Genomic DNA, 19,854 nt, shown 5'->3' with positions numbered 1-19,854 from the left:
GATTGCCTCTTGAGTGACGTCCAATTTCAGCGTCTTTAGTGACGCCCAAATTGAGCGTCATAATTTGCAATAAATGTGTAATTATTTCTAAAACTGTATTAAATGCGTAATTAATTTATTAAAAATAATTAAATTAATTTTTTTGCCGACGGATTAATTTAATTTCATTAGTTGTGTTAGTTTGTCTGACTGGAGTGGTTGTGTCATCAATGTCTCTGAAGGGGCAGGGTGCAGTCAACTTCTTCTCTTATGGAACTGCTTGCACAATCTAACGCGAACCACTAGTTCGTAACAATAGTAACAATACATGAGGAACAGTGACCATTGTGCCATTGTTCCCACACAAATATACCAAAATGCCACGCGCGTGAACTAATTTCCCAAACTGCCATGCATGCAAGGTCGCTTGGAGCAGTAGTGAACTATGCATGATGAGGTGTCAACAAGCTGGTGGTGTCATAGTTCGCTTCTGATACAAGCGACCTCTGTTGCAATTAATGCCTCACCTGCCATGACACGTGGCTTGCATGCAACAGAGGTCGCCCCCCACCTGGGCGACCTGTGTGCAACGGCTAGTGCCACGTGGCTGACATGCGCCTAGGTTAGGTTGTGGGTGTTAACAGTATGAGCTTGGAAAATTTCACACGGCAAAATAATGTATCGATTATGTATAAATTATAATTTGTATATATTTGTTAGTTATGGTTATGATGACTGAAGTTACTGTTTAGACCTCATAATTACTTCTTCATGGATCATGTTATTCATTAATTAATTATAAGTTTTTCAAAAATATGTTTAGTGATATATTTTTATTTATTTTAAATAATTCATATTTCTATCGTCGATTCATACTCTCAATCAAAAACATATAATTGAAAATATTATATTCAATTGTCAAATTATTATTATTATTATTATTATTATTATTATTATTATTATTATTATGAGGTGAAAAGTTTTGGGCGACCTTTGGAGGACAGTAGCCTCATTAAACTATGATGAATATGTAAGTATTTTATTTGAAAATGGTAATTAGTGAAATGATTATAATGTTGATCATCTCAAAATAATTTTTTTTTTGGTGACGATCTCAAAATTATTTACTTCTTAAGAATAGTGTTGTAACAGAGTGCATGTCAAACAAATGGCATAACATATGCCGGAACAAAATTTTGACGTGCATAATTACACCAGATTGTTTTATTTACTCTAAAATCAACGGCAAATTGAGAAGACTAATTTTGTTAGGATGGAGAAAAAAAGATTATAGCGAATTGTGAAGCAGAGAAAGTTATATTTATTATCATTTTAGACTTATTATTGTTATTATCTGATTAGTTACCGTTATATTAATTTGAAATCAACAATAGAAAAATAGAAGAAAAAAATAACTGTTGTTGATTTTGAATTAATCCTTTGATAAATAGAAGAAAAATGCATGTATCTCCAAGAAACTCTCAAAGAAAACTAAAGCGCTCAAAATGTAAAAACTGATTACAACTAAAAACTGAATTCTCTCTTCAACACGAAAATCTGACTTCCACTAAGTCCTGAGCTCCACTCCTTTTTACAAAACAAAGACTACTTTTTTTTAAAAAAAAAAAAAAAAAATCTTCAAATTGATGTTGTCCCTCATATCAAACAAGCATCCAACGGCCTTCAAATTTCCATCTCATCTTCTTCTTTCATCTTTCATTGCCATGTGTCCTTTTCTGTGTATAAAAAGAAAAATAATTTGCAAAAAGTTAAAATTCTTTTTTTTACCTCTTTTTACCAACTTGGGCTTACTTCTTTAAATTTGGCCCAAATTTTACCTGCACTTTAATACAATTCATCCCATAAAACATAAGATAATTATCACTAAATTAAATAGAAATTAAGACTAACACTCGTCAGATTAGGTTTTGGCCTAAATCCGTTAAGTTTATATAAAATATTTTGAACTTGGTTTGACCTATTAATTTGGTGTACTCTACATTATAGGTTTGGTCTTGTCTATATTTAAAAATCAAAATATATGACCTAGGCATATTAGCATATTTAAGCCTACGAATCTTTAATAATTATCAATGTTAAATATATATATATATATATATATATGTGTGTGTGTGTGTGTATATATATATAAAATAAATTTTTATTAGTTAAAATTATATAAATAATTATTTATTTTATTTTAATTAAATTAAATAATACGATATACTGACGTATAGGTCAATCTTTGTAAAAGAAAATGTTTTCTAAACAAGTTTTTTTTTGAGGTCCAAGCCTATTTTATTTTACTAAATATATTAGCTAGGTCAAACCTAACCTACTTAGACCGAATTATAAACACTTAATAGACCATTTGATCCATTTAAATCCCTACATGGAAGTTATGTGTGAGGAAGAACTTGCACTTTGAAACTAATTGGAATCTACTGGTTTATTTTACTTGCCATGGTTAAGACTTAAGACAGCCACTACTATGAATTAAAAAAAAATAAAAATTCAACGTTGTGTTTTTTCTGTTGAGAAAAATTCTTACTATTCATATATGCAAATTATTCTAAGAATGAGTGGGGTTATATTTACAATCTCTTTCAATTTATTTTGCCACCATTAGATTAACTCCAAATCTATGGTTCCTAATTTTTCTTCTCTCTCTACTCTCACACCACCATGTTCCCTTATTTATAGGGATTTGACACAGCAACCTTCCTTCTCTTTCATCTCACCTTCTCACACTTTCTTCCCCCATGCAACATGTTAGAAAGAACATCGTATTTTTCAAATTTGGAGAGTATGGTATAAGCCCTTTTCCCATTAAAATGGATACAATAATGAAATCTGGATTCAATGGATTCAGTTCTTGCTAATGGCAACTAATTGTTATGTTGTATTATGTTATATATTTCTCCAAAGTTGGATTTTTTTTTTTTATCAGTTGGAAAATTGTAATGTTATTGAACTCCCAAAACGGCTTATGTTGAAGCAGTGGGTACAGAATAATTCCAATAGAATCAATAACTACTGGAGTATTGGGAAGATTTATTGAGAGAGATACGTGAATATGTGTATTGCGAACTACTTGCATTTTAAAGTTTAATAACTTTGTATTCCAAAAAAAAAAAAAAGTTTAATAACTTTAAAGAGGAATGTTATATTTACAAACTTTTTTTCTTACAAACTATATTAAGTATGACTGGTCAGACTTCAATCAAGAGTGTATGACCTATAAGACATAACATAATGTAATTTGTAAGAGTTTGTAAACAAAAAATTTGTAAATATAACATTCCCCAACTTTAAAATAGGTTTTAAGAGAAACTTTTTTGTTGTAAATATAAACCTCCTTTTTGGTTGTTGGCTTGTTGCCTTCTTCAGTAAGGGCTTTAACTTTGATAATCTTTGCTTAAATTTAGTTGGCTTTTGTCATAAGCATTTTGTCATGCGTAGAATACCAAGTATTAGCAACTTGAACATACTATGGATCCTACAATTGGGGCATAAGTGCATGGAATATATATTTTTTCTTCCTCTTTCAATATATGTCACTGCTTAATCACAATGCTATGAGGCAAAATGACGGAAGAAATTTGAGATAAACTTAGAAAAATTTGTAATTAGATACAATTTAATATATTTATTTCATAGTTAATGTGTAAAAATATTTGTAATTATGTATCTAATTACAAATATTTTTAGTTTTACACACGTCTTTTTTTTGGAGATCTACATCCATTATGTGGCATAGGGGTTACATCCCGTATAAAATTTAAGACTATACCACTTCTACGAATAGCTCTTAATGTCGCATCTCTTCAGAGACCGAAACCTTTTATCATGACTTCTGCCCGTTGCATGCCTTGATCCGCAACCATTCTAATAGCATTTCCTGCTGCGATTTGAGTTGCAAATGGCGTTCCCCTCCGAGTACCTTTGAACCCAAGAGTACCTGCGGAGGACCAAGAAATCACCTGACCCTGAACATCTGTAACAGTCACAGTGGTACTGATGAAACTAGCTTGAACATGAATAACCCCCTTTGGTATTTTACGAGCATGCTTACGCGAACCAATACGTCCATTTTTACGCGAACCAATTTTTGGTATAGGTTTAGCCATATTTTTTATGATTTCATATTGAAATTTATACTATTTTTTTCTTTAATCTAAATTTATTTTATTTGTGCATCTGGTTTTTAAAAATAAAAATTCCTCTTTTGTGGAAATATTATCCTTGTCTTTGTTTATGTCTCGGATTTGAACAAATTACTATAACGTGTCCCCGCCTGCGGATTAATCGACATTTTTCACAAATTTTACGAGCAAAGGCCCTTATTTTCATATTTATCATTCATTTACTTAATCGCAAATCTATTTATTGAAAGAAAATAAGGTTTATTTATTACATTTTTCCATTTTGAATTTCAAATTGTACCCCCCTCCTTAAAAAGTTGAATAGAAGGTTATCGTATAATTCGTATATCAGAAAAATTACCATATATAAAATAAAATTTCTCCGTCGATTCTTTCTAATCGAGCCTCTTGATCTGTCATTACACCCCTAGAAGTAGAAAAAGTTACAATCCCCATCCCTCCCAAAATTCTAGGAATTCGTTGATAATTCAAATAGATTCGTAGACCGGGTGTACTGATTCGTTTTAAATTTAAAATAATTTTATATGACCCTTTCCTATTTCTTCTATATCGTAGAGTTAAAACTAAAAAATATTTGTTGCTTTCCCTATGTTTTCTGACGTTTTCAACAAAACCCTCCCGTAAAAGTATTTTCATAGTGTTTTCGGTAATGTTAGTAAATGGTATTTGAACCGTTCCTTTTTTATTCATGTCAGCATTTCGTATAGAGGTTATTATGTCAGCGATGATATCCTTACCCATGATAAACGAAAATTATGGTTGCCCTTGACTTTTCATATAATCAACATGCTCTTTTCTCTATGTTTTTTTCTTATTCCATTTTTTTATTGGGTTTTTATGAAATATTAAATAATATTAATATAGATATATCTATCTATCATGGTCTCGTTTTTTTATAATACTTCGGGTGCTAGTGAAACTATTTTAGTGAAATTTAAATGTCTCAATTCACGGGTGATTGCACAAAAAATTCGAGTTCCTTTTGGATTTCCCTCTTGGTCAATAACAACCGCAACATTATCATTATAGTGTATTACTATACCGTTACTGCGTTTGAGTTCTTTACAAGTACGTACATTTACAGCTCTGATCACTTCTGATCTTTCTAAGGACGTATTTGGTACTGCTTCCTTTACTACAGCAACAACAATATCACCAATAGAAGCATATCGTTTATTATTAGCTCCTATAATTCGAATACACATCAATTCTCGGGCTCCACTATTATCCGCTACATTCGAACGGGTTTGAGGTTGAATAATATTATTTTTGGGTTTGTTCTATCCAGTTCAAAAGTTGAAGTGACAAAAATGATAGAACCCGGTACACCGAAGTGAAAAAGAACCAATTTTAATTATTATTATTTTAACCTTGAATAAAATTCATTAAACTAGTAATGAAAAAGAATTGAAGTGAGTAAACATAAACAGAAAAACCAAAATCATGGAGGATGTCAATTTCGCAAACTATGTAGTATACAGACCTGGAGTGGAATCTAGGTTGGTTCGGCTTATGCTGTATTTAGTGTTAAAAAAATATAAAATTATTAATATAAATCACCCAGTGCCTTATAGTTTTGGGTTAAAAAGATTTTTTACCATTAATGTTGCATTATGTAGGTTAGGTTGTGTGTTAACAATATTGAGCTTGGAAAATTTCACACGGCAAAATTTCAAGCCTGACCTAATATAGGCTAGGCCGAAGGCCCTTATAAGCCGGCGTAGTCCATTTACACTCCTACTATTATGGCATGAGCAAGCTAATTTTTTTTTTTCAGTAAAAAATGTGTTCCCCATTATATGCCAATTAAAGACAAGGCAAAGACATTTACCAAAAAAAAAATAAAAAGACAAGGCAAAGAACAAAATAATAAAACAGTGGTATTGCCAGCATATTCATAAGCCATGGAGGAGGAGCACCCTCAGCCATTGCAGGAGCCTTTTTTTTTTTTTAAATTCATTTGAAGTATTGCCTAAAATAAATATATATAAAATGTTGCTGGAGCATACCTCAGATGTCCATTTAATGGAAATAATGAAGGTCATTAAATTTAAAATTAAAAAAACAAACAAAAAGAATAAATACAATAATGAAGGTCAATGCAACCTTTTTATAAACATTTAATTTTCAATAAAGAAACCTAAAAGCGGTAATAATTGAAACGGTAATAAAAAAACAGAATAACGTTATGACGCAAATCAAATCAAATCAAAATCAAAATCAAATTTCAATCTTAGATTTAATAAATCCAGCTAATCAACGCAGAACAACAAGTGACTAAGTGAGGTGCAAATTCTATAAATTATACCACACCACTTCATCTCCTCACAAGTAAACTTTCTCTTCTCTTTCTGTCTGCATATCTCTCTCTCTCTCTCTCTCTGTACATCTATCTGTTTACAACCACAACATGCAGAACAATAATTAATGTAACAGATCAAATTAAGGGGTATAAGTAAACATACATAACGTACGCTAGCTGTTTTTTGCATTCTTGTACTTAGTTTCAGAGGTTGTGGCTAGCTATCTTGTCTCTTAATTTTTTGTATTGTATTGTTCTAGTTCAGTTACTTTTCTTTGTAGTAAGCTAGCTGTTTGGGATTTCTTGGAGACTGTTGCTCTGTCCCATGGATTTGTATGGTTTCCTTTTAATTAGCTTTAGAGGTTGTGGTTCTTGTAAATATTCTTGGTTTTTCTTTTGTCAAAATGCAGTGTAATTGCATCTTTCTTTGTAACATCCTTTTAATTAGTTTTAATCAAGATTTGCTTTCTTTCTTCTTCTTTTTCTTGTAATTAATGGCTGATATGAAGTAATTAATGGCTGATAATGTGATCATCGTAATGAGGTTTATGAATGATCTAAACCCGCTGCTACTGTACTAATGGCTCATGAATACTCTTTTTATAAAAAAAAAAAAAAAAAAATCTCATTCTCCTTTTTATAAAATATTTATATCACACGTACACACACTCATTTACTTAGGACAGTTGTGATTAGAAATTAGAAATTTTGGTTCATTACTTCATTTACATTTTGCTGTGGCATTATCAGGTTTTCTTGTATTGTCTCTTCTGTCTTGGGTCCCTGTCGTCTATGACCTTTTCTCATTTCATGAATTCATTGTTGGCCATCGCGGTTTGGTGTGCTGCTTACATTACTGTTGCAGTTCTTGCCTCTTTTCGAGCCGTCAATTGTCTTTGCACTATCTGAACTTGGGAGGAGGGAAAGGGAAACTGCTTGGAATCTTATAAGGCTATCATGGGTTATGCTCAACTTGTTATAGGTCCTGCTGGTAGTGGCAAGGTAATTTATTGTATTTGCCTCATTTGTTCTGTTAAACTAGATATGTACTTACTTTGTTTGCAATGCTGTTCCCCTTCCCCCTCTTGTTTAAATGATGAGTTTCCATGTTGTGAACCTTGATCCTGCTGCTGAAAATTTTGACTATCCCGTTGCCATGGGTAAACTGATTGTGTTGTTTAGTTATTGCTTTTGTGGGTTAAGATGTTTTGTTTCATGGAGCTTAGCTACTTTGGGTTATGATGCTTGCAGATATAAGGGAACTCATTTCCCTGGATAATGTTATGGAGGAACTTGGATTAGGTCCTAATGGTGGTCTTGTATACTGCATGGAGTATCCTTTTATTTTTATTTTTATCTTTTTAAAATTTTTCTGTTTCTATCTTCTTTACAAGCTTCATTGAAACAGTAATTCTACATCATTGATTATTTCAGGCTGCCTTGAGTAGAGATTCTGTTTAATAGTACAGATTATCTCTATCTATTTCTCTGTTTCTCTTTTTCCCCTTTATTTACTATTTTAGCTATTTGAAAATTTGATTTAAAATCTGTTGCCTTAATTATTTTATTTAGACACCTTGAAGATAACCTAGATGATTGGTTCACTGAGGAACTGGACAATTATTTGGATGATGATTACTTGGTTTTTGACTGCCCTGGTATATGTGCTTGTCTCTACCGTTTTGTATTTTATATATATGTATATTATTATCTAATGATTACAATTATGACAATTTTGTGATTGTGAGGTTATAATATCGTTATAAGATGCAGTCAAATGAGTGCGTAAGGCCACAAAATTAGAATGGGTAGTATAATGCAACTAATGCTTAGATTAAATATTGTCCTTTTAGAAGAAAACGGTTGCTTGGCCAATTTGCATGACCTAAAAGATTATTTTGTTTAATGTGGTTTATAAAGTTTTTTGGTTGCAAGTGACATGACAAATTGGAATCAATCAACTTAGCATTGGAATGTTTTGCAGGTCAGATTGAACTCTATTCACATGTGCCAATGCTTCGGAATTTTGTGGAACATTTGAAACTGAAAAACTTTAATGTCTGTGCTGTGTATTTACTTGATTCACAGGTTTGTGATAGTTTGCTTAAATCATGTTTCCTTTTTAAGCTATTGACTCTCTCATATTCCTTCTGACTTCCTATTATTGTATTCTTACTATTTCTGTTGACACTAATAATTTTAAAACATTTCCAGGTGATGACTGATGTGACCAAATTTATAAGTGGATGCATGGCATGCCTTTCTGCAGTGGTTCAACTTGAACTGCCTCATGTTAATATCCTTTCAAAAATGGACCTTGTGACTAACAAAAAGGATGTTGAAGAGTAATTACTGTTACTACATTTCTTTCCATAATGTTTTAACCAATTTATTCATTTAAATTCTGATGTATTTCTTTTTTATTTACGCTTAGATTCTTGGATCCAGAGCCCACCTTTTTACTGTCTGAATTGAATCAACGGATCATGGCTCCTGAGTTTGCTAAGCTGAATAAAGCTTTGATTGAACTGGTGGGTAATCTATGATTTTTAAAAAATGTTTTTTTTTTTTGTTTTTTTTGGCCAATACTTAGATAAAGTATAAACTGCATTGATTTAATTTGTTTTCAATGGTACACGATTGATTAAAATCTGGGTGATACCGTGATATGATGTGTCATATTGTAGAATGTGAGAGTACTATCAGGGAAAACAGATAACAATTTTATTAGCATTGCTTTAGACTGAAGTGCGGTTGATTTTTGTAGTCAATGATCAAGTAAGTATTCAAGTTGATTGTTATTTTTAAATAGAAAAATTACTTAGGTGATGTTTAGCATGCATGAAAGTGATTGCATTCCATGCGAAATTTCCAGGGAGACATTCTTTGTGTTGGTATGATATTTTGGCTGAGTGCATTCCTAGTTCCTACCCATGATTTTCACATATCTGGAGTGGGCCATTTATTAAAAAATTTATTCCAATTTCTCCAATATATTTCCTTCTTCTAGACTGAAATAACAAGTCATGTGTTCACTACACTGACCCATTGTGCTATAATATCCATGAAGCTCCTCTCCGTTAGTCACTGCACGCATCTTCATCAACTCTTCAAGATATATAATGCTTGCATCCCTTTAAATAATTATTAATTTTTCATACCTGCATTGCATGTTAATTTTAGTGCTTAATTTTTATGTCATTTATTTTGATAATGTATAAATCATGGTATATATATTAACTTTAATACTTAATAACAAGTAAATAATGAATGCAGATGTTTGTAGAACTGTATTGTGAACTATCCAAAATCTTTCTGATTTAATCTGCTATGTTTTTATCTTTTTTTTTATTGGTATTCTATGTTTTTATCTTAAATTTAGTATTTGATGTATTAACTTGGAGGATAATAAATGATTTAGTATAAAAGTAAAAACAGTGTGTTATGAATATGAATATCATATCCCAACTACCTAATAGAATATCTAATCAGATATAGAGTCACCAACATCTCAACAACTCTGAACAGAGCCAAAGGGCACAAGATGAGGATCACATCCCAACAGAAAGGAAGTTGAACCCTATTGCAATTGGGGGAGCTCAAAAGGCCCAAGCCTAGGAAGGTAATCCTATAAATAAGAGCTTAAAGACCCCAGGTAAACACTTTTAACCTATTTACTAATACTGCTCACACTGTGCACACACCCACCCCTTGGCTATAAGCCTATTGCTTGTGCGCAGTGATTGAGACCTCGGCTATAAGCCTAGTATACACTATCTCTGAGCGCATACCCTACGGTATAGCAATACGGTCTATCCAGGACCTAACATTGGCGCCGTCTGTGGGGAACGATAAATTTTGACCCCCATTCCACGATGACGAACACCCGTTCGACGTCTAGCACCGCCCAAATGCCACCGCATCAATCTCAGCCTCAGCCTTATGGCATGCCTCAACACCAATCTGCATTGGAACAGCTCCAATTGGACGCGAACCCGATGCTGGTAGAGGTACAGGTCGGCGAGGTCGGCACTCAGGGACCGACCCCTAGAACCCAGCTCAATACGACAACGGCCTCAGTTCACCCACCTCCACACAGTGAGCCACCGCGAGACGTGACCACGTTGGCCATGAATGCAATCCTTCAAAGGCTGCAAGAGATGGAGAATAGATTCCTGACTCAACAGCGACTAGATACCCAAAGAATGGCGACATTCGAGGCCGAACTAAGAAATCGCAACGTGGAAGGCCAACCCAGAGGAACCGGTCAGGTCGCAAACGACGGATCTCAGCATCAGAATGCTGAAGGCGCCCAACATCAGAATACTGAAGGCGTCCAACATCATAATGTTGAAGGCGTCCAACATCAGAATGCTGAAGACCTCCGACATCAAAATGCTGAAGGCCAACCTGGAAGAAATGGTCGTGCTGTTGATGGTGGCCCGCGACGTCAGAACGCGGCCACAGTTGAAGGACACGCACAGAATGTGCAGAACCCTAACTTCGGCAATGGCCGGAATGGCGGAGGCCCGAACGACAACCATGACGAGAACTACCCAGATGATGAGGAGGCTAATGATAGCCCATTCACTGAGAGGCTCATGAACCTGGCTATACCTCTGAGATTCAAGAGCACCAGGATACCTCCGTATGACGGAAGTCAGGACCCAGAAGCCCATTTAGCGGCTTTCAAGACCGAGATGTTGTTCAACGGGATCACTGGACCTATTAAGGCCAGAATCTTTGCGACAACATTGACTGGTCAGGCGATGACCTGGATAACCAGGCTCCCCAGGAACTCAATCGACTCGTTTGAGGACCTAGCCCGGACTTTCCGACTGAACTTTGCAACAAGCAAGGTGCATCCAATGCCGGCCTACGCTCTGGGAAGAATTCGGCAGAAAGAGAATGAATCGCTGAGGAAATACCTCGACCGGTTCAAGGACGCCGCTCTCAAGGTCCGAGGTTTAACTGAAGCGGGGCACCTCCACTTAACCATCTGGGGATTAGATGGTGACTCTCCACTTGCGAGATCAATCTATAAGAACCCGGTGAATGATCTGGAGGAGTTCCGACGAAGGTCGGATAAATACATTGATGTGGAAGATATGCAAAAGGTCTACGTCGAGTCTCGAGGACGAAGTCCGACACGTCGGAGCTCGAGTAAGAAAAATAACAAAGACCGGGACCAGAAAGGATCCAAAAAAGGGAAGGATTCTCACGATAAGAGGTCAGACGATCGATCTCCAAGAAGGAAGTATGACGATTACACACCCCTGAACATGTCCAGATCCAGGATATGGAAAGAGGTGGCCCAGACCGAGATGCGCAACGTCGAGAGACCTCGACCACTCAAAGCCAAGAGCGGGTTGGACAAAAACAAATACTGCGCTTTCCACGATCAAAACGGTCACATCACGGATGACTGCTGGGACCTTCGAGATACTATTGAAAAGCACGTCAGAGAGGGGAAGTTGAAGCAATATATCATCCAAACACAGGGAAAGAAAAATAATAAGCGAAGGCAAAGAAGCCGAAGCAGAAGTCGAAGCCCGAAGAGAGAAGATAGAAAGGATCAAAGACAAGACCGACCTGCCAAAGGCAAAGAGGTCGATGATAAGGACGAGGCCTTTCCCGAAGCCGAATTCGAATGCAACGTGATAAGTGGAGCTCTAGGCGGGGGAGGAGACTCGGCCAACGCCAGAAGAAAGTACCTGAAGGAGGTCATGTCCGTAAGAGACAGGCCGACCTTCAAAGGGAAAGCCAACAATCCTGCCCCCCCAAGACTGTTCTTCACTCAGGAGGAACTAGCAATGGTCGTACCTGGACACACTGACGGATTGGTAATCACTGGAGTGTTAGTCAACTGTCGGGTTAAGAGAATCTTCATTGACCACGGAAGCTCGGCAGACATAATTCTCTGGGATGCTTTTCAGAGGATGAACCTGGATGAGAAGGACTTAAAACCATGTGTCACCGAGCTGGTCGGGTTCAACGGAGCGGCGTCCCATCCGAAAGGCTACATCGACCTAAAATTGACCTTAGGCACGAAGGATTCGTTCCGAGCTGGAAGGGTTCGTTTCGTCGTAGTGGACACCTCGTCGTCCTACAACGTGATCATTGGCCGGCCTACAATCCATGAATGGGATATGCTGATCTCCACCAAACATCAAGCACTGAAAATGCCTGGATGAACAACGAGATTGTCACCATAATAGGTGATCAAGAAGAATCAAGAAAGTGCTATTATGAGACCCTGTGAGTCCATCAAGGAGGCCCATCATCTCCTCCTCGGCTTAAGGATGGAGGAGCCATGGAACAGTCCTTAAGGGTAGCAGGAAGCGAGATAAACTTGATCGAACTAGATATGAGAGAGGAGCTCCAAGCACCTCATCCAGAACCCCAAGGGGAGCTGGATGAAGTCGAGATCCGAAAGAACGGCGAAGGACGTACCAAGGTGGGGAAGACCCTAGAGGTCGAGTTCAAAAAAGAACTCATTTCCTTGTTAAAACATAATTCCGATGTATTTGCATGGAAGGCCTCGGAAATCCCGAGAATAGACCCAACTTTCTGTTGTCACAAGCTCTCCATGTACCCCGGATTGCAGCCAGTATCCCAAAAGAAAAGGAGGATAGGATCTGACCGACGTCAAGCTTTAAGTGAACACGTCGACGAGCTGCTAGAAGCCGGATTCATCAAGGAGATACAGTACACCACGTGGCTCTCTAACGTGGTGATGGTAAAGAAACCAAGTGGAAAGTGGAGGATCTGTGTGGATTACACCGACCTCAATAAGGTCTGCCCAAAAGACTCGTACCCAATGCCAAGCATTGACCAGCTAGTTGACAATTCGTCAGGATTTCAGCTGCTATCATTTATGGACGCATACTCTGGATACAATCAAATCCCATTGCATCCAGACGACCACCAAAAAACCGCCTTCATCTCGGAAAAGGGAAATTTTTGCTACAATGTTATGCCCTTTGGCCTCAAAAATGCAGGGGCGACCTATCAAAGGATGATGAACCGCGTGTTCCAAGCGCAAATTGGAAGAAACTTGGAGGTATACATCGACGACATGATCGTCAAATCAATGCAAATATCGGCACATATCGCCGACCTCAGGGAGACTTTTGAGCAGCTAAGAGCTCGCAAGATCAGGCTGAACCCGGCCAAATGTGCTTTTGAGCAAAAAAGAAATTCAACAGCTCACAGGTCGCCTTGCGGTCCTGACCAGATTTCTGCCTAGATCGGCAGAGAAGGCTTTGCCTTTCTTCAAGCTCCTCAAAAAAGAAGCAGAGTTCGGATGGGGGGAAGAATGCAAAAAGGCGTTCGAAAATATTAAGAATTTCCTAGCCACTCCCTCGTGTTGTCAAAACCAGAGCCCGGAGAAACGTTGATCTTGTACCTATCAGTAAGGGAAGAGGCCATCAGTGCCGCTCTGGTACGGGAAACCGACAAGTCACAACAGTTGATCTACTTTGTAGGTCGGACATTCCAAGGACCAGAACTTCGTTACCATAAGCTCGAAAAGGTCGTATTCGCCCTGCTTACCACGGCAAGGAAGCTCCGACCTTATTTCCAAGGTCACCAAATCATTGTGCGAACAAATCAGCCCATCAGGCAAGTACTTCACAAGCCGAACCTAGCAGGAAGGATGATCAACTGGGCTATCGAGCTTTTCGAGTTCGACATATCGTATAAGCCTCGACAGGCAATTAAGTCGCAAGCTTTGGTAGACTTAATCCTGGAGCTAACCCCGCCCAATGAAAAGGGAGAAGGGAATGAAGGTCTCTGGACAATTTATGTCGACGGATCCTCGAACTCTAAAGGGAGTGGAGCCGGGGTGATCGTTGAAAGCCCGGAAGGAGTGTCCATCGAACACTCCCTCCACTTAGCGTTTTCGACCTCGAACAACCAAGCTGAATATGAGGCATTCATTGCCGGGATCGTGCAGGCAAAGGAGCACGGAGCAAGGAAGATAAAAATAATGAGTGATTCACAACTGGTTACTTCACAAGTTGAAGGAAAATACCAAGCCAAGGGTCCTCTCATGATGAAGTACCTCTAACAGGTCAGGGAGCTATTAGCTGAGTTTGACGAGGTAACAATCCAGTTCATACCTCAGAATGAGAATAATAGGGCCGACATCCTATCTATACTCGCCAGCTCGAAAGGCTCAGGAAACCACCGCACTATAATACAACAGAGCATCCTGGAGCCGACCTGCGTCATGGTGATAACCGAGACTGAGGATTGGAGGAGGCCAATTGCGGCCTACCTGGAAAAGGAATCCTGCCAGACGAAACGCAAGAAGCCAGAAAACTCGTGAGGAACTCGGCCTGCTTCACCATAGTAGAGGGGCAACTTTACAAAAAGGGCTTCTATACACCCATGCTGAAATGCCTCAATAAGAATGAAGTGGAGTATGTACTGGCCGAGATACATGAGGGCATAAATGGACACCACATGAGAGGAAAAGCTTTAGCCAAAAAAGCACTAAGGGCAGGATACTACTGGCCCACCATGGAAGCAGATGCGAAGGACCACGTCAAAAGGTGCGAACAATGTCAAAAGCACGCGTTGATCCTTCGTGCACCCCCCGAAGAGCTGCAAACTATCACGGCACCATGGCCGTTCTTCAAATAGGGAATGGACCTACTAGGGCCTTTTACTGCGGCTGAAGGACAACTCAAGTGGTTGATAGTGGCTGTTGACTACTTCACCAAGTGGGTCGAGGCTGAACCCCTCACCACCATTACCTCGGCAAGGATACGAAGATTCTTTGAAAGAAACCTGATTAGCCGATTTGGAGAGTTTTCTAAACGGTTGAGTAGTGGGGGGCAAAGAGGGAATTTCACCCAAAGTGCATTAAAAGCACTCAATCATGACCTCTGCAATGCGCAATACGGCGCGCCCTGCACGAGGCACGAACCCCCAATAAGGGGAAGGCACCTGGAAACTTAGAACCGTCACAGCAGGCATGAAACGAAAGGTCAGGGGAATACGATAAGACCAAAACCCCGACCTTCGAGCCCAAACGTCGTCTCAAATATGGCAAGTCAGGCATGAGCTTGATCATAAGGTCGTAAATGAAAACGGTAACCCGGCCAAGACCTTCAGCTCGATCGCAGACACGATGAAGTTGAAGATCGGATCAAATAATGCTTGAAGGTAGGAAATGAGCTCAGGAAAAATCCGATACGCTAAAGCTCGATTTCACATGCAGAAACCAAGGAAGATCAAGAAGCGTTACGCGAATGGTCTCGGCAAAAGTAATTCCGAGCTAAAACGCAGACATCAAAACATCGAAAGCCCGAATCTGAGGCCAACAAACTCGGACAAATCACGTCCGAGGTAACACAGAATCACCTCGGCATTCCGAGATTCGGAACACCAAGCTGGGGGGCAACTGTTATGAATATGAATATCATATCCCAACTACCTACTAGAATATCTAATCAGATATAGAGTCACCAACATCTCAACAACTCTGAACAGCCAAAAGGCACAAGATGAGGATCACATCCCAACAGAAAGGAAGTTGAATCCTATTGTAATTGGGAGAGCTCAAAAGGCCCAAGCCTAAGAAGATAATCCTATAAATAAGAGCTTAAAGACCCCAAGTAAACACTTTTAACCTATTTACTAATACTGCCCACACTGTGCACACACCCACCCCTTGGCTATAAGCCTATTGCTTGTGCGCAGTGATTGGGACCTCGGCTATAAGCCTAGTATACACTTGATATACACTATCTCTGAGCGCATACTCTACGGTATAACAATACGGTCTATCCAGGACCTAACACGGTGCTTAACAGTATTTAGGATGTTGTCCTTGCATGTACAAAGTGAAAACGTCTAATCTAGTAAAATTCAATTATAATTAGAAAAGTCCAAAACATAAAATTTCTTTCAACTTCGAAATCTATTGACATAAATCTGTTATCTAGTAAAAAAAATTATAATTAAAAATCCAATATAAATTAAAATTTCTTTTAACTAAGAAATCTGTTAAGTTTGGTTTGGAACGAAATCACCTGTTTATAGACATCAGGCAAATCGAATGTTCCTTCCTCTAGATTTTATTTAGGTTATCTTTGTTCTTCTGATTTCATAATTCACTTCAATTTAGTGTCTTTATTGCCAGATAAGTGGCACCAATCAGCAAGTGTGATTTTAGTTTTGCAATCTATCATTCGGAAATCTGTGGAAGTTATGAATTTCTTAGGGGTTTTTGTTTCCATGTGGACATGATTCTCATTCCATTTATCTGTAAATATCATGGGAATGGAGTGATGGTACCATCACTTGCATATTCCAAATCTTAAAAAGGAATGAAGGTTACATATTCCACCTCATTCCCATATCACTTACATTTTGGAACAGTCATTCGGGATTTATTTTCTTATCGCTGAAGCTACATTGATTAAATTCTGCAATATTTTGGATCCATCATCTGGTTTATTTTTTTTATTTATTCTATTTATTCATTCCTTCTGCAACAGGTGAATAATTATAGCATGGTTAGTTTTGTAAAGAACCAATTCAACCCAAAAGATTAAGCTATTGGGTGAGATCACATTAATGGTTTTATATATCTCAACACACCCTCTCACACGAGAGTCCGATACTATGTAAAAATTCAATTCAACCCAAAAACTTAAGCTATTGGGTGAGATCACATTAATGATTTTATATACGTGAACAAGTTTTATACCTCTGGACTTGATGAAGGACAAAAGGTATAGCCTCTCTATCTTTTTCCTGCTTGTCCTTGCTGCCTTCTCTTTTTTTGAAGGATCTTACCTTGTTTGCATATAAGGGATTTGATTTTGCTCCGGTGGCCGTATCATAGATTGGCGTTGAGTAAATGTCATTGATGATGCTGAAATATTAAAATTGAAGGGTATACTCTGGTAGAAATTATTTGTATTGAAGAAAGAAAAAACTGTGGCGTGAACTAAGATGAACTCAAATTGTGGATCTTGTGGCTTGTGTTTACAGTGCTGCTGATAGATTTGTTTGTCTTCACGATCATTCTATCAAAATATTTTGGTACATCAATTATGCTGTGCTCGTGAATTAAAATGCCAAATCTGCTGTTGTGAGTTTGAATTCAAACTTAAATAATTGTTCAAGAACCTGGATTTCATTGTATTTTGGCTATTCTGGAGAACATGTTACTCACCCTGAACTCTGTAATATGCTACACTTTTGATTATTTCCAAACTTTTACTACTAGATAAACAGGTTTTGGGTATATTGGATGATTGGGGGATTTTTAACTATATGTTTAAACTTGAATACAGCTTGTGTGTATGCTTCCTTATATTGATGATGGAATGACTTTAAAGCACTGATTCTTGAATTATTTTCACTAGCCTATAAAGTGGGGTTATGTTCATTAATTTCGAAACTCATGACTTTTAGGAAGTTTATTTTAATTTTATCAGTGAAGTCCAGCTCATAGATAATCAGTGTGATCTTTTGGTAAACTACAGGAATGACCTCCTCTTCTAGTTATCTTCCATGCTTGTTTCATGTTAGTTCTGTATTCATGTTCTACTAACCTTTTCAAAGGGTAGTGCAAGTCATTGAACTTTACATTTCACATCCTTTGCTTCATTAGTTCAGCCCTACCCCAAAAATGAAGCCATTTTTATTTTATACTTACTATTGGATTGTTCTCATTTACAGTATACAATATGTATTGGCCCAAATTGACAACTGCTTCCAGTATGGAGAAGATGCTGATGTGAAGATTAAAGGATTTTGACCCGGACGATGATGAGTAGCTTATTCCCTTTTGCAGCACTGCTTGGTGTGTTTGAAAGTTTAGTCTTCCCATCCACAAAATTGTCTATCAAGCTTACATTGTTAATATATAATATCTCATTAGATTGTTTCAATATGAATCGGGGACTTTGATATTTGTACAATTTAGCTTCCAAATGGGGAGTAAAATTGGGACGGATGCTTGGTCAATCTCTTATCACTACTTGCCTGGTTAGGACATGAAAAATGTTTTTAGACCCTTGAACCTTGGTTACTAATTCTGATAGCATTCCAAAAATTTGAACTTATATTAAAAAGTTTGATAAGGCAAGAACACACGAGGTTTCTTTTTTATCTCTCTGGTGGTTTGTTGAACTGTGTTTTGAAAATCTTGTTTTCTCTTGCAAATCCAAATTCTAGTTCAACTTATTCTCTGAGATTAAGATTTGGAGTTGAGTATGTTTGACGCCACCACAAACAGTGGTTAAGTAGCTAGATTCACTTAAGAATCAGTCAATGATAGAAAATTGTAAACCAGAGAGAATTTTCAAATATATTTTTTTAATATAAGAAACTATCTGAAATAAAAGTCACAGTTCACACGCCTTTTAAAAGAAAAGGTTCTTGAAAGAATTTCATGAATGTCAACTTTGAAAAGCCTTTTGAAGCTTCTCAACACTTTGATTTTATCAGACTAAATAGAAACCTAAATAAGAAGACATGGAAAAACATATTAATATGATGATTTATCTGGTGCACTCAGTATCTTTCTTTTCCGGTTAGGTTGATTGATCATTTTGCAAATTTTAAAATGGGAATAAAATGGTCAATTAGCTCTTGCCAGTTACGTATAGTCTTCAGCAAACAACTAGTTTTTTTAATATTTTCATTTTGATTAAAACTATAGTAACCTGAATCGTAAAACTAAGGATTCTTGGAGGATTCTCTCATCTCAAAATTCACTTCACGTGTAAAAGCAACAACAAAAATAATGCAACATATATATATATATATCTCACCCCACGTTTCGGGGATCCCCCTTTCAAGAACTGATGGTGCAAGAGCATTTGTTAGCAGGAGGCCATTGTAGATTATCTTTCACTGCATGTTGATGTTGTGGCTATTTTGTAGTTTATACATTTTGAGAGCATAGAAGATTTCTATGCCTTTTGGAAATGTGTATGTTATGTGTTTAGAGAACATGTATAGGGTATCACATATGACGTATGTATTTATTTTACTTGACGTTATGTTGTACATTTGGTTTCGTCGTTGGAGACAAGATTTGTATATATATATTGTATGTGTATTTAGTTGATGTAAAGGATACATGGATGAATTTTTATGTGATATGCATGCTGGTGTAGCTGAAGTTGGTTCATAGATGAATCAATGGATCAAGCCTTGAATTGGCAAGATAATGTATGTTCATGTTATCAAATTGTCAATTAGGTAAGAAAACATTAAGACATAAAAGCAAAGAAGTGCTGTCAAAATTTTGTATACTTGTGAGTACAGATTTTGAAATGGCATATCTCACTTAGGGTGTGAGGTATCAAATTAAATCTTAGGGTGTCTAATTTCTTGTTCTAAAAGATAAGATGTTTTTGGGTGTCATAACGCGAC

General features: G+C 37.1%; 1 protein-coding gene and 1 pseudogene across 1 annotated transcript; one reads left to right on the top strand and one right to left on the bottom strand.

Annotated features, from left to right (window-relative positions):
* Positions 1-3,806: 3,806 nt before the first annotated feature.
* LOC133311394 (small ribosomal subunit protein uS11c-like) lies at positions 3,807-4,109 on the bottom strand. The gene has a single exon (XM_061512436.1). It carries the CDS (start codon positions 4,107-4,109, stop codon positions 3,807-3,809), a length of 303 nt encoding a protein of 100 aa, XP_061368420.1.
* A 3,434-nt stretch (positions 4,110-7,543) lies between these two features.
* LOC133311393 (uncharacterized) lies at positions 7,544-18,248 on the top strand (annotated as a pseudogene).
* Positions 18,249-19,854: the final 1,606 nt, after the last annotated feature.

This window comes from Gastrolobium bilobum, unplaced genomic scaffold (genome assembly GCF_033153095.1).
Source record: "Gastrolobium bilobum isolate Gb01-03AN ecotype WA unplaced genomic scaffold, APGP_CSIRO_Gbil_v1 utg6009, whole genome shotgun sequence".
Lineage (NCBI taxonomy): Eukaryota > Viridiplantae > Streptophyta > Magnoliopsida > Fabales > Fabaceae > Gastrolobium > Gastrolobium bilobum.
This window is presented reverse-complemented; position numbering and strand designations above follow the sequence as displayed.